Source organism: Eubalaena glacialis, chromosome X, assembly GCF_028564815.1.
Source record: "Eubalaena glacialis isolate mEubGla1 chromosome X, mEubGla1.1.hap2.+ XY, whole genome shotgun sequence".
In the NCBI taxonomy this organism is placed as follows: Eukaryota; Metazoa; Chordata; class Mammalia; order Artiodactyla; family Balaenidae; genus Eubalaena; species Eubalaena glacialis.
In genome coordinates this window covers 136762719-136774145 of record NC_083736.1, presented here as the reverse complement: position 1 = coordinate 136774145, position 11427 = coordinate 136762719, and the positions used below count along the sequence as shown (strand labels likewise).

Sequence of the window (11427 nt, the reverse complement as noted above, 5' to 3'; positions counted from 1 at the left end):
GCACCCAACAGAGCCCATTGCTCCCTCCTCCCTGACGCCCAGGGCGGGGGTGGGGGGTCCTCACGCGTGTTCCAGGACCCGTCTGGCACTCGGGGGCCCCTCCCGAGCCTCCTCAGACTCTGCAGCCGGTCCCCCCTCTTCTCTGCCACCTCTTGAGTGTCCCAGGGCTCAGTGCTTGGGCCATGTCTCCCTCTCCAGCTGCCCGTGGCCCCCCCCCCACTTGGGGAGCTCATCCAGGCTCTGGGCTCTCGGGGCCATCTTTATGTAACGAGAACTTCCAAAATTTGTCTCCAGCCCAGACTCTTTCCAGAACTTCAAACTCCTTGTCCACCTGCCTACTGGACATTTCTACTCAGTTGACACCAACGTCCCCTCCAAACCTCCTCGTCTCCCTGGTGCAGGGCCTGGCAACTGCCATCGTCCCCAGCATCCCAGCCTTGCAAACAGGTCCCTAACCTGGAGACTTCTCACCTGTACTGCTAGTGCCCTGGTCCCACCCAGTGATCTCCACCTTCCGGGCGCTCTGCCGGAGCCTCCTCCCCAGCCCTCTACCTCGCCTGCCCTGGGAAGAGCACCTGTTCAGTGCAGCGTTTGGGCAGCCTTCGCAAGCCTCAGTGCCTGGACTTCACACCCACCTTCCCCGCTCGGCGTGCTCCTCTTTAGCACACCGTTATCCTTGCTCCCCAAGTATGTCAGCTCCGTGGGGAAAAGGCTTCCTGCCGGCTTCCTTCCCTGCTCCGTTCCAAGTTCCCAGAACAGTGCCGGGTGCAGAGACCCTCAGGGCGAATACTTGCCCAAGGAAGCTGCTCGAGGTGGGGAGGCCTCCACCCGCAGCCCCGGCACCTGACAAACAGAGGGGGAGCAGGAGCCAGCTTTGGAAAATGACATGTTTTTATTGCTATGTTTGCAGCGGCTTTTGAGCACAGTAAGGGTGTCCCCGCTGGACCGCCGCCCTCACCCGCCCCCCACCCCTCCAGCCCACGTCAGGGTGTGAGGGAAGCCTTTCTAGGGCCCCCTCGGCTGTCTCGGGCTCGGACGTGACACAGACGTGGGTTAAGTGAAGCTGCCACGCGGAGGACTTGAGACGTGGAAAGTGCGTCAGCCTTAAGCTCGCAGGTGGGAGCCGCGCGCAGGATCCCTGGGGCGGGGGACGGAGGCCCACCTCAGATCCCTGCCGCGGGGGCGCCCGGCCCAGGGCGCAGGGTGTGGGCCAGCCTGAGCATGCCGGGTGAGCGGCCCCAGGTCCGGATCCCCCCGCAGAGCCCTGCGTCGGCTCACCCTGCCGACCTGTGGGCAGAGCGGGGAGTGTGCGGACACCCACTGAGGTCCCCACCACGCACTTCTCCACCCCAGTCTGGGGCCAGGGACTACACGTGCGTACCCACACGACAGACTCACACACTCGACAGCTTGAAGCTTCTGTTTTGCCTATGAAAATGAGATCTATAAATTCACACTCCTTGGCTGGGGCAGAGGTGTAAGAGGGGCTGAAAGGGATGGGGCGTGGCAAGGAGAGGGACGTTGGGGTGTTTCTCTTAGAAATATACAAGCAGAAATCTCCTCAAGTTTTTATAAAATGTGCAAAATACAAGCCTCATTTGCCCACAGGCACGATTTACACCCGGTATTCACCTTGGCTAAGAAATAGAGATCTATGTCTACACCCTATGAACTCACGCACACATGCACTCAAGCTCACACAACTGATATTGGTGGCAATTGGCTCAGGAACTGAAGGTTCCCTTGCTGGCTGGCTCTCTAAGCTTCTAGAGTAGGGATGGGGAGAGGGGTCTAGCCCAGCTGAAATATTCGCCTTGGGTCTGCCGCCCCTCCCTCACCTGCCCCCTCCGCTCTCCAGTCCCCCCGTTTCCCGAGCTGCCACTGCTGCCCCTGGGGTGAGGGGCCACCCAAGGGTGTGCTGGGTAGAGCCTGGAGAGAGGCAGGCAGGGCCTGGTGGGGTCAGGTGAGACGTGACTGTAGCGGGCACTGGAGGGCGGGCGGCAGGGCCTGGGAAGCAGCGTGTGCACCAGCTTGGTTAAGGGGGGTGGGGGAGGCATCTATTTTTGGTGGGTTGTGATATTTTTGGCATTTTATTAAAAATGGAAAAAGTTATTTTAGTTATAAGCACTCTGGTGCTTCCTCCTCTCCCCCCCCGCCCCCCGGCAGACCCCGTAGGTGGCAGGGAAAGGCAAGCCCCTGGGGGGGTGGGGGGCTACAGCAGGGGCTGCTATGGCTACGAGAGGGTGAGCTGGTGATGTGAGCCGGGGCACCTGTCACATGACGCTCTCCACCACCACCACCTTGCTGCTCTCAGACATTGGGGTCAGGGTGGTCAGGCCCCTGACGTCCGAGTCCTGAGCTCTGTACTCCAAGTGGTGGAGACCCCACACGGGCTGCGTCAGGTGCTGCCAGCGCTGCGGGAGAGAGGGACACGTTGAGGCCCTGGGGAGGGGCACCTGCTTGTCCCTGGCCTCTCTCCACTTCCCGCCGCCTGCCACCAACTTGTGGCCCGGGGCCGCGCCCCTCCTGACCAGGCCCCGCTCCCTACGCTAGGGAAATAGGGTTCAGCGGAGGGCTGGGTGGCTGCTAGAACAGAGGCTAGGGACAGGCCTCTCCTCCGCCGCCACCACCTGAGCAAGGCCCTGGAGGGCCAACTCTCCTCCCGTACACCCCCCTCCGAGCTGGCCCAGAGGCTCCGGGCACAACGGGTCTGTCCCGGCGGGTGGGTGGGAGAAGGGGCAGGGCGCTCTGGAGGTCATGTCTCGACCCAACGGGAGGGAGGGGAGACGGGGCGCGGGGAACTGACCTCAGCCACAGTCCCCTTGGCCTTGAGGAGGCAGCCCAGGAGGTGGAGGGGCACACACAGCATGGAGGAGAGCGCGAAGCCCCAGCCCACGGCCTCGCCCCACCATGGGTACACGTAGGTGTTGTTGTAGACCAGCGGCTTGTAGTACACCGTGTTGAAGATGAAGATGCCCTGCGGGCCAGAAGCCTCGCGCTCAGCCAGCAGCCACCACTGCAGGCCCTTGGAGTCCCTCGCCCTGCCCAGCCTCTCCCGGCCCTTACCATGCACACCAGCGGGGTGAAGAAAGACCAGCACCATTTCATCCAGGGGCAAGGTCGGTACCCGATCATGCAGGCCACGTCGTCCATGAAGCGGTCGGCTCCTGGGGTAACGTGAGGCCGGAGGGCCGGAGCTAGAGACGCACCACCCATGACCGCGCCGCGCCCCCGGCTTGCCTGTCGGCCCAGACCTACCGTACACCCAGGCGATCACCACGCACTCCCAGAAGGCCTGCCAGAGCAGGGTGGTGCCGCTGGCTGAGTAGTAGTCAAACAGCTGGAAGACATACATCCCGCCCTGGGGATGGAGCCAGGTCAGGGAAGGTGGCAGCCGGCAGCCTGAGGCCAGGGGCCTCCCTCACCCTGCCCCCACTCACATCGGTCACCATGGAGAGGTCAATGACAAAGCAGAGGGCGCAGCAGAGGGCCACGGAGATCTCTCTTTGGAAACGGAAGTAGTAGGAGGCCGGGAGGAGGTCCAGCAGGCCGGTGATGAAGCCTTCCACACCTACAAACTGTGGCCGGGCAACTCAGGCCGTGCCCCCCCCCCCCACCTGCCATCTCCCGTCGCCCAGTGTGCCCTCTGCGCACCAGCCCCCCGCCCCCCCCACCTCCCAGCCCCCTCTATTCTGCCCCCCCTTTTGCAAACCTGGCTGTCGAGGCCAAGCAGCAGCAGCATGAAGAAGAACAGGGCAGCCCAGAGCGGGGCCACAGGCATCAGCGTGACGGCCCGGGGATAGGCGATGAAAGCCAGGCCAGGCCCTGAGGGGGAAGGGGCGGGGTGTGGACACCTGGAGCCCCCCACCCACATCCTGTCCCCCTCCACCCTGCACCACAGTACCAGAGTAATGGACGATGCCAGGGCACCCTGTGGCCAAGGGCCTTTCCACTTGTGTCGGGACACTGCCGGGCCACTCGAGCCCTCGTGTGTGTGTGTGCGTGTGTGCGTGTGTGCGTGTGCGTGCGCGCCATACCAGGGGCTGGAAGATTCCCGCGAGCCCTTGGTAGACCTCTACCCATAAGAGTGGCGTGTCTGGCTCAGCCTTCTGGACCTGGGTTCCAGCAGCTACTGTGGCCACAGATCACCACTGACCCAGAAAAGGCCGACCTTTCCCTCTACAACACTCAGGCAAGCGTGAGGACATACCCCGAGGCCCCTGGATACAGATGGATAGGGGCTCGGGGCTCCACGTGGCCTGGCCTGAGATGGCTGAACAGCTGTGCCTCGCAGCTGCTCAGCCAGGCCTCCTGGCCCAGGGTGATGTGACAAATGGAGTTTGAATTGTTCTCATTTCTCAGAACGTCGTTCTGTGTGCGTTCGTGTACACGGTACGTTATGACAGCAGCTGCCGCTGCTCCGGAGGCCGGGCTGGGGCTTGGGGGGTCTTTACCTGATTCCGCCACCTTGGAGATGTGCACGCCCTGCTCTGTGGCCATGAAGCCCAGGATGGAGAAGACCACGAAGCCAGCAAAGAAGCTGGTCCCGCTGTTGATGAGTGCGAGGATGATGGCATCCCTGGGGGCAGAGGGGACCGTGTGGGCTGGTGAGACTGCCTGCTGCCCACGGGGCAGGCAGGGCAGGGGTGGCAGGGCTGTAGTGCCTACTTGTAGCAGTTGTTGTTGAAGCGATTGTAGCTGCCCAGGGCCGTGAGGGCCCCCAGGCCAATGGCGTAAGAAAAGAAAATCTGGGTCCCGGCATCTATCCATACCTGGAGGTGAGCGAGGGGAGAGCAGGTGTGAGGAGCCCCGCTAGGCTGGCCTGCTCCCGCACCGTGTCCCCCCGCCCGACCTCTGCCTCACCTGAGGGGACGCCAGCTTCGACCAGTCAGGCTTGAGATAGTAGATGATGCCGTCCACGGCTCCGGGCAGCAGCACCCCACGCACCAGCAGCACGACAAGGACCACGTAGGGGAACGTTGCGGTGAAATACACGACCTGGGGGGCGGGGGTGCTCAGGGGGGCCCTGCGGCACCCACCGCCCCCTCAGGCGCCCTCGGCCTGCGCAGGGCTGCCAGGAAGGCCACGGTCCCCGCCCCCCCCCCCCCCCCGCTGGCCGGTGTGCTCAGTGGTGAGGAGGGAGGCCACCCAGCGGCACCCACTTCTACTCATCAGAGCCCCGACTCCTCCCAAAGGAAGCTGGGTGCTTGGCTGGGGCACCAGCAGCCCCACGGCAAGCACAGGTCAGCTGCACAGGGAGGGAGAGGCAGGGCCCTCCCCTGGCAGGGAGTGAGGCCGCAGCCCGCGGGTAGGTCCCACGCCTCCGGACTCCAGGTCCTCGTCTGCAGAGAGGTGGGGGTCCTTGGTGCCGGGGATTAGAACTCAGCCAGCCAGAGACAGAGGCAAGATCAAGACGACAGCAAAGGCCTCTGCCTCCCACCCAAGCTGGGCCAAGCGGCTGCTCTGCGGACCCTGCTGGAATGGTCCCGCCCTCCAGAAACCCAGCCAGCCGTGTCCCGCAAACGTCGGCACGCTGTCTTATTGTGTGTCTGTTCGCACAGTTGTCCCCGCAACCTGACAGGGAGCCCCTGAGGGAGGGATGTGTCCAGGCTCCCCGCTGGGTCCCCCAGGGCAGACAGGCAGGTGAGAGAGACAGGCGGAGACCAGGTCTACCCAGACGGTCAAAAACTGACTCAGAGCCAGAACCGAGAGAAACTGGAAGGGAGGGAAGGCGAGCCAGGGGTGCCCCCCACCCCAGGGACGGGGCAGCCGCTGCCGGGGCCTCTCCCCCTCCACTCGGGAGGGAAGGCTGCCGGGCCTGGAGGTGCAGGGTGGAGAGGACTCTCCAGCCAAGGGGTGGGGATCAAGTGGCCCGGACTGAAGTCCCTGCCCCTCCTCGGGCTCTGGCCCTGGTCCAGTCTCCTCCCGTTGCAGCAGTGGTCGCTGGCAGACACCCACACCCCCCCAGGCAGTGCTGCCCCCAGCCCTGCCGTCACCCCGGCTGTACCTTTCCTGTTGACTTGACCCCCTTCCAGACACAGAAGTAGACCAGCACCCAGCAGGCCAGCAGACACAGGGTCACCTCCCAGTTGAGGGCCCCCGGAACCTCCAGCCCCCCGGAGAGCCGCAAGACTTTGTTCCTGGGGGAGGGAAAGCCCATGAGGGCTGTGCCAGCAAAGGAGACTGGGGGTGGCCCTGGGGTGGCGCCCCCCGCCCCCCACCCCCGCCGCAGCCCTTGAGCCCAGCCGGTCTCCCCCATGCAGCTGGCCGGCCCGGGCCAAGCCTGCAGCCTGGAGTCGCTGCAGTCTGTGTCCCCGGAACCTCGGAGCCGCTGGCGGCCCGGCCGCACGCCATCCCCAGCGGGCCCAGCAGCAGCCCCCCGCTTCCCTCCCCAGGCGGGCAGGCACCGCCCGCTCCGCATCCCTGGCCTCATCCCCCCAGGGCCGGGCCCCGACACACGCACGCGTGCACCTGCACGCACACGCACGCGTGCACACGCACACACATGCAGACTTGAGCCACGTGTGGGAGACCAGAGAGACAGGCCAGGTCTGGCCCAGAGGTGCCTGACTCACTCCCAGAACTCGATGACAGGGGACCGGCGGTCAGCAAGCTGGTCACAAGTGAGGTTGGCCAGGGTGGCATTGGCACAGTCTTCGTGGCGGAAGATCTCCACACAGTCGGGAGTGTTCCAGGTATGGCCACACGTGGCCCAGGGCAGCGTGGTGGTGAAGGACTTCACCAAATAATAGAAGCCCCAGGCCAGCACCATGATGTAGTAGGTGTTGCAATAGAAGACGATCACCATGGAGGCGTAGCCGAGGCCTGGAGAGGAGCAGAGTTTCCGTGCAGGCTCTTTTCTGGCCAGTTCCCCACCGTCCCCACTATCTACCTGGCTAGGCACTGCCAGTGGTCCCTGCTGGACCCCTAACATCCTGCTCCCTGCACCTGCCGTCCTCCCCCTCCCCCACCATCCGTGCAACTAGATCCTTCTCTGTTGCTGTCCAACCAGACCTCTCCAAGTTCCCCTGGACTCTCCCTTGCACTGTGTCCCCAGCGCTAGGCTAACTCCTCAATCTGTCCCCCCAAATCAGCCCCTGCTCCCTGCCCCCGCCCTGCTTCACCTCCTGCATCCTCCCCAGCCCCAAAGCAGAGCACACATCCTGCCCCCATCTGAGAGTCAAGTCCTCTTGTTTCCCTAGTCTCACACACCTGTCCCCTTCTTCTGGGTCCCACTGCCACCATGATGGTTGAAGGAAGGCCATGCCTCCACCTGCCCCCCACCCAGTGGCCTCCCGTACCAGCAGCTGGGGGGGTTTTCTGGGGACCTGGGGCAGTGTGGGAGACAGTCACCCTCTCAGCAGGCAACCTCGGCCAGTCACTTACTTCACCTCTCTGTGCCCCAGCCTCCGAGGAGGGTAACAGTAGGCCCTCCTAGGGCCTTGAGCTGATGGGGGGACACTGCCCGCACACAGAAGGGGCTTGGCGGTAACCCTGGCCGCTGGTCCTTCCCTTCAGACCCTGAACTTTCGATGGCTCCGGTCCCAGCCCCTTAGGCTGGCCCTCTAGCTTCTCCTGCCATCGCATCCCACGCCCAGCCACCCTCTTTTCAGCCCCAGCGAGCCAAGGATACTCGGCAGGGCCTGTCCCGGGCGCTGCTGGGGCTGGGCTTTCTCGCCCTGGTGGAGAGGCCCATCCCCCACTCTAGTCTCCACCTCCCCAAGGTCAGCCAGGTGGTCTGCACGTCCTCCAGGTTCTCCCTCACAGCTTGGGGGGCATCCCAGACCTGGTGCTCAGACAGGAGGTGCTCAGACTTGAGGTTTCTCAAGTGGGCACCAGCTTTGCCCCAGCGGCGGGGAAGGGGAGAGGTCCCGGAGGGAGAGGGTGAGAGGGGCTGCCTGGGGCTGCTCACCTTTGAACAGGGGGCAGATATTCCACACGTTAATGCTGCCGGCCTTCATGAACTGGCCCAGCGAGATCTCCAAGAAGAAAATGGGGATTCCTCCGACCAGGGCGATCAGGATGTAGGGAATAAGGAACACACCTGGGGGATGAAGCTCAAGGTGGCCACTTGCACAGGGTGGCCCCTTAGCCAGGTGGGGACTTGACCCAAACTCCTCAGCCGGGCCGGGCCAGTCAGCCTGGCTTTCAGAAGCCCTGCGAGGCGGGTGGAGCCCCAGCTGCAGGCTCCGCCCGGGCCCCATCATAACTTCCCACTGAGTGAATCAGTGCAAGGGGTGGCTGCTGACTCAGGGGCCCAAGGTGAACAGTCTTGGGGAGGTGGAGTGTCGAGGGGCCTATGGCAGCCCCTGGGCCCTTAGAGCCCTGTTTCCTGGGCTGGGGGTCCCCTACAAGGCTTCTGCCCCTACTCACCTACGGTGACCTGACTAACGGGCACGGAGGACACACACACTCGTGGACACAAGCCACTCCGTGGTCGGCGCTCAGGCCCGGGGACCTGCCGAACTTGGGCAAGGGGAAGGGAGCCCTGGCCTGTCCCGGCACCCAGACTCTTGCCTGCAAGTGTGAAGGTCCAGGGGAGAGGGTGGGTGGCAGTCGTCTGCCGGTGGGCAGAGTGGAGGGTGTCTGAAAGGGCATGTGAGCAAGGACAGAAGGAGACAAGGCTGGGGGAGGCTGGCAGGGACCTCAGGCTGGGGGTGGGGGAGCCCTTCTCCTCTCCAGGCCCCCCTACCCTTGCCCCGCTCGGCACTCTCCACTACTCAAAAGCTGAGCTTGGTTGCAGCTTGCTTGGCTTCTGGTCTCAGCATCCTTCTTGCTTGTGACCTTGGGCAAAGACCTTCTCTCTGGGCCTCAGTTTCCCACCCGTCATCTAGTCACTGCGGCTCCCCACCAACCCTGGTGCTGCTTTGCAGTCACAGGACACACGCGTGCCCATCGCTGTTGCTAAGCTGGGCTGGGGCGGGCGGCGGGCATGGGGTGTGCATGCAGTGTGTCCAGTGGCGGCGCCAGGCGGCCCAGGCTGCAGGCTTCCCAAGCCTGGCTCAGGCACCCAGTGTTCCAGGCCCAGGCTAGAGGGGAGGGAGGGGAGGGGAGGGGAGGGAAGGGGAGAGAGGGGAAGAGAAGAGAGAAGGGAAGGGAGGGGAAAGCAGAGGGAGGGACAGAGTGGCCCATTGTGTGTGTGTTCGTGTGTGCACACGTGGGGGGCCCACACAATGTGCCACTTGTGTGCCTGACCTGCGGGGGCAGCCAGGGCTCCTCACCTCTGGAAGCCCCCCCCAAGGGGTAGGCCTCGCCTTGCCACCTCGGTGGCCCAATCACTTCGGGGCCGAGAGTCTGTGGGGGCAGCTCGGCGGCTTCGGCAGGAGGCTCGCCGGCCCCCTCCCCCCACACGCTGCCAGGCACATGACCGGCCGGGGGGGCGGAGACCGCCCGGCTGGGCCACCGCGCGGCGACGGCGGGCGAGGGGCAGCCCCCGGCCGTCCCGGGGGGGCCTCCCCACCCCCTGGACTTCGCACGGGCGCCCCGGCGGGGCCGGCGGCAGGCGGGGGAGGGGCTCGCGCTCACCTCCGCCGTTCTTGTAGCACAGGTAGGGGAAGCGCCACACGTTGCCCAGGCCCACGGCGAAGCCCACGCAGGACATGATGAAGTCCATCTGGCGCGTCCAGGTCTCGCGCGGCGGCACGGCCAGGTGGCCGCCGGGCGCCCCCAGGCCCGCGGGGCCGTCGGCCTTGGCCGGGGCCCCGTCGGGCCCGGGCGCGATCAGGGGGCCCTTCTTCTCGTCGCCGGACACGCTGTAGATGCCGTTCTCGGCGCTCTTCTTCGCCATGGCCGGGGGCGCGGCGCCCCGCGGGAGCGGGCGGGCGGCGGGGGCGCTGGCGGCACTGGGGGGGGGCCCGAAGGCGCGGGCCCGCCGGGGGCCGGGGGCGGCCGGACCGGGGGTCGGGGCGGCGGGCGGGCGGCGGGCGGGGTGCGGGACGGCGGGGGCGGCGCGGTCAGAAGCAGTCCACGAAGCACTTGAAAGTGAGCCTGAAGAATCTCATGTGTGTCGGGGGCCCGGGGGCGCGCGGGCGGCGGCGGGGCCCGGCCGGGCGGCGGCGGCGGCTCCCGAGGCTCCTGCCCGCAGCTCCCGCGGCGGCGGCGGCGGCGGCGGCGGCGGCTCGGCCGGCCCGAGGCTCAGCCTAGCGGGGCGCGGGTGGCATCCGGAGCCCACCGGAGCCCACTGTCTGCAAGCGGCGGCCGGAGCAGGGGCCTGCGGCCCGCGCCCCCCGCCCCGGCCCGGACCCGCGCGGCTGCTCGGCTCGCCCGCGGCTCCCCCGGCGGCGGCCTAGGCGCGCTCGCCCCTCCTTCCCGGCGGCGGCGGCGGCGGCGGCTCCAGCCGCTCTCGGGGCCGCGGCGGGCTCAGCAACTCACCACTGCGCTGCGATCCTGCCTCTCCTCCCCGGCCCGACCGGCTGCCGCTTAAGAACCGACTCCGGGATGATGTCACTGTCGCCCCACCCCCACGACTGGACTGCTCCCCCTCCCCCTCCTCCGTCCCTCCCTCCCGCCTGCCCTCCCCGTCACTCCGCCCACCTCCTCCCGCCCTCCTCCCGAGGAGGCGACGCCGCTGCAGCGGGAAGCTGGATGGCTGCTACCTGGGGCGCCGGCCAGCACCTCCTTCCCAGGGGCCCGAACCGCCCCTGACCCCAGGTTCACCTGGGCCTGGTTCACGTCGACCCTCCTAACCTGCCCTTCCCGGTTCTAGGCCAGCCACTACCCTGGCTGCCTTCTCGACATCCTTGGCCCCCCTCTTCCCTCCTCCTCCTTCCAGCCTGTCCCATCTCGGGCCCTTCTCTGACTCCCAGCTGCGGCTTGGGCCACTGTTGGGTACCAAGGCCTACAGCTTCCCGGCTCCCCTGCACCAGAGGGGGTGCAGGGTGCTTCCGCCTCCTGCAGGGCTGGGCCCAGCTGGCCAAATCGGGGAACGGCTGGGGCGGGGGTGTAGGTATGCCTCCAGGTATGCTGTGGGGCTTTGCCAAGACCCTGTCTCCTGCCATTCGGCCCTCCCTGAGGGACACAGCCCTGGTAGCTGGGGGTCAGGGTCCCAGCTCTGGGAGTGACAGGTCTCTGTGAGTCTCCTAAGCAGGCAGAGGGGAGCCTGCCCAACCGACGGACAATGCTACACCTTTTCACCAAAGTGGAGGGTGGTAGGGATTCCTGCCGCCCCTACCCCTGCCTGACGTGCGTGAGACTCTGGCAGGAGTAGGGTAAGGCTGCCCCCTGGTGCTTGGTAGGTGCACAGACCCTCCCCCAGAGGCCTCAGCTAAGAGGCCCCAGCTCCGCACCCTCTACGCTTCTCTCCCCAGGGACCTGCAGGCCTCCCCAGCAAGGCCAAGGTTGTTCAGCTGCTTGCCCATCAGCAGCTGAGCAGCCTGTCCGGAATTTTCCAGGGCCAAGAGCAGCCATAGGATGGGGAAGGAAGGGGTC

The 11427-nt window shown here is 66.0% G+C and overlaps 1 protein-coding gene across 1 annotated transcript; it reads right to left on the bottom strand.

Moving 5' to 3' along the window:
• Positions 1–2071: 2071 nt before the first annotated feature.
• Positions 2072–9848, bottom strand: SLC6A8 (solute carrier family 6 member 8). Its single transcript, XM_061179379.1, has 13 exons — positions 9526–9848; positions 7913–8044; positions 6576–6825; positions 6008–6140; positions 4864–4998; positions 4669–4772; positions 4455–4579; positions 3713–3825; positions 3441–3578; positions 3259–3361; positions 3067–3167; positions 2807–2977; positions 2072–2414 (listed from the first exon to the last, which is right to left on the bottom strand). Exons 1-13 carry the CDS (start codon positions 9785–9787, stop codon positions 2274–2276), a joined length of 1908 nt encoding a protein of 635 aa, XP_061035362.1. The 5' UTR covers positions 9788–9848; the 3' UTR covers positions 2072–2273.
• Between the last annotated feature and the right edge of the window lie 1579 nt (positions 9849–11427).

Coding starts and splice junctions, on each gene's coding strand:
- SLC6A8 (XM_061179379.1), bottom strand. CDS start 9,787: ATGGCGAAGAAGAGCGCCGAGAACGGCATCTACAGCGTGTCCGGCGAC. Junction 8,045..9,525: donor GTGCTACAAGAACGGCGGAG/GTGAGCGCGAGC, acceptor TTCATCCCCCAG/GTGTGTTCCTTATTCCCTAC. Junction 6,826..7,912: donor TATCTGCCCCCTGTTCAAAG/GTGAGCAGCCCC, acceptor GCTCCTCTCCAG/GCCTCGGCTACGCCTCCATG.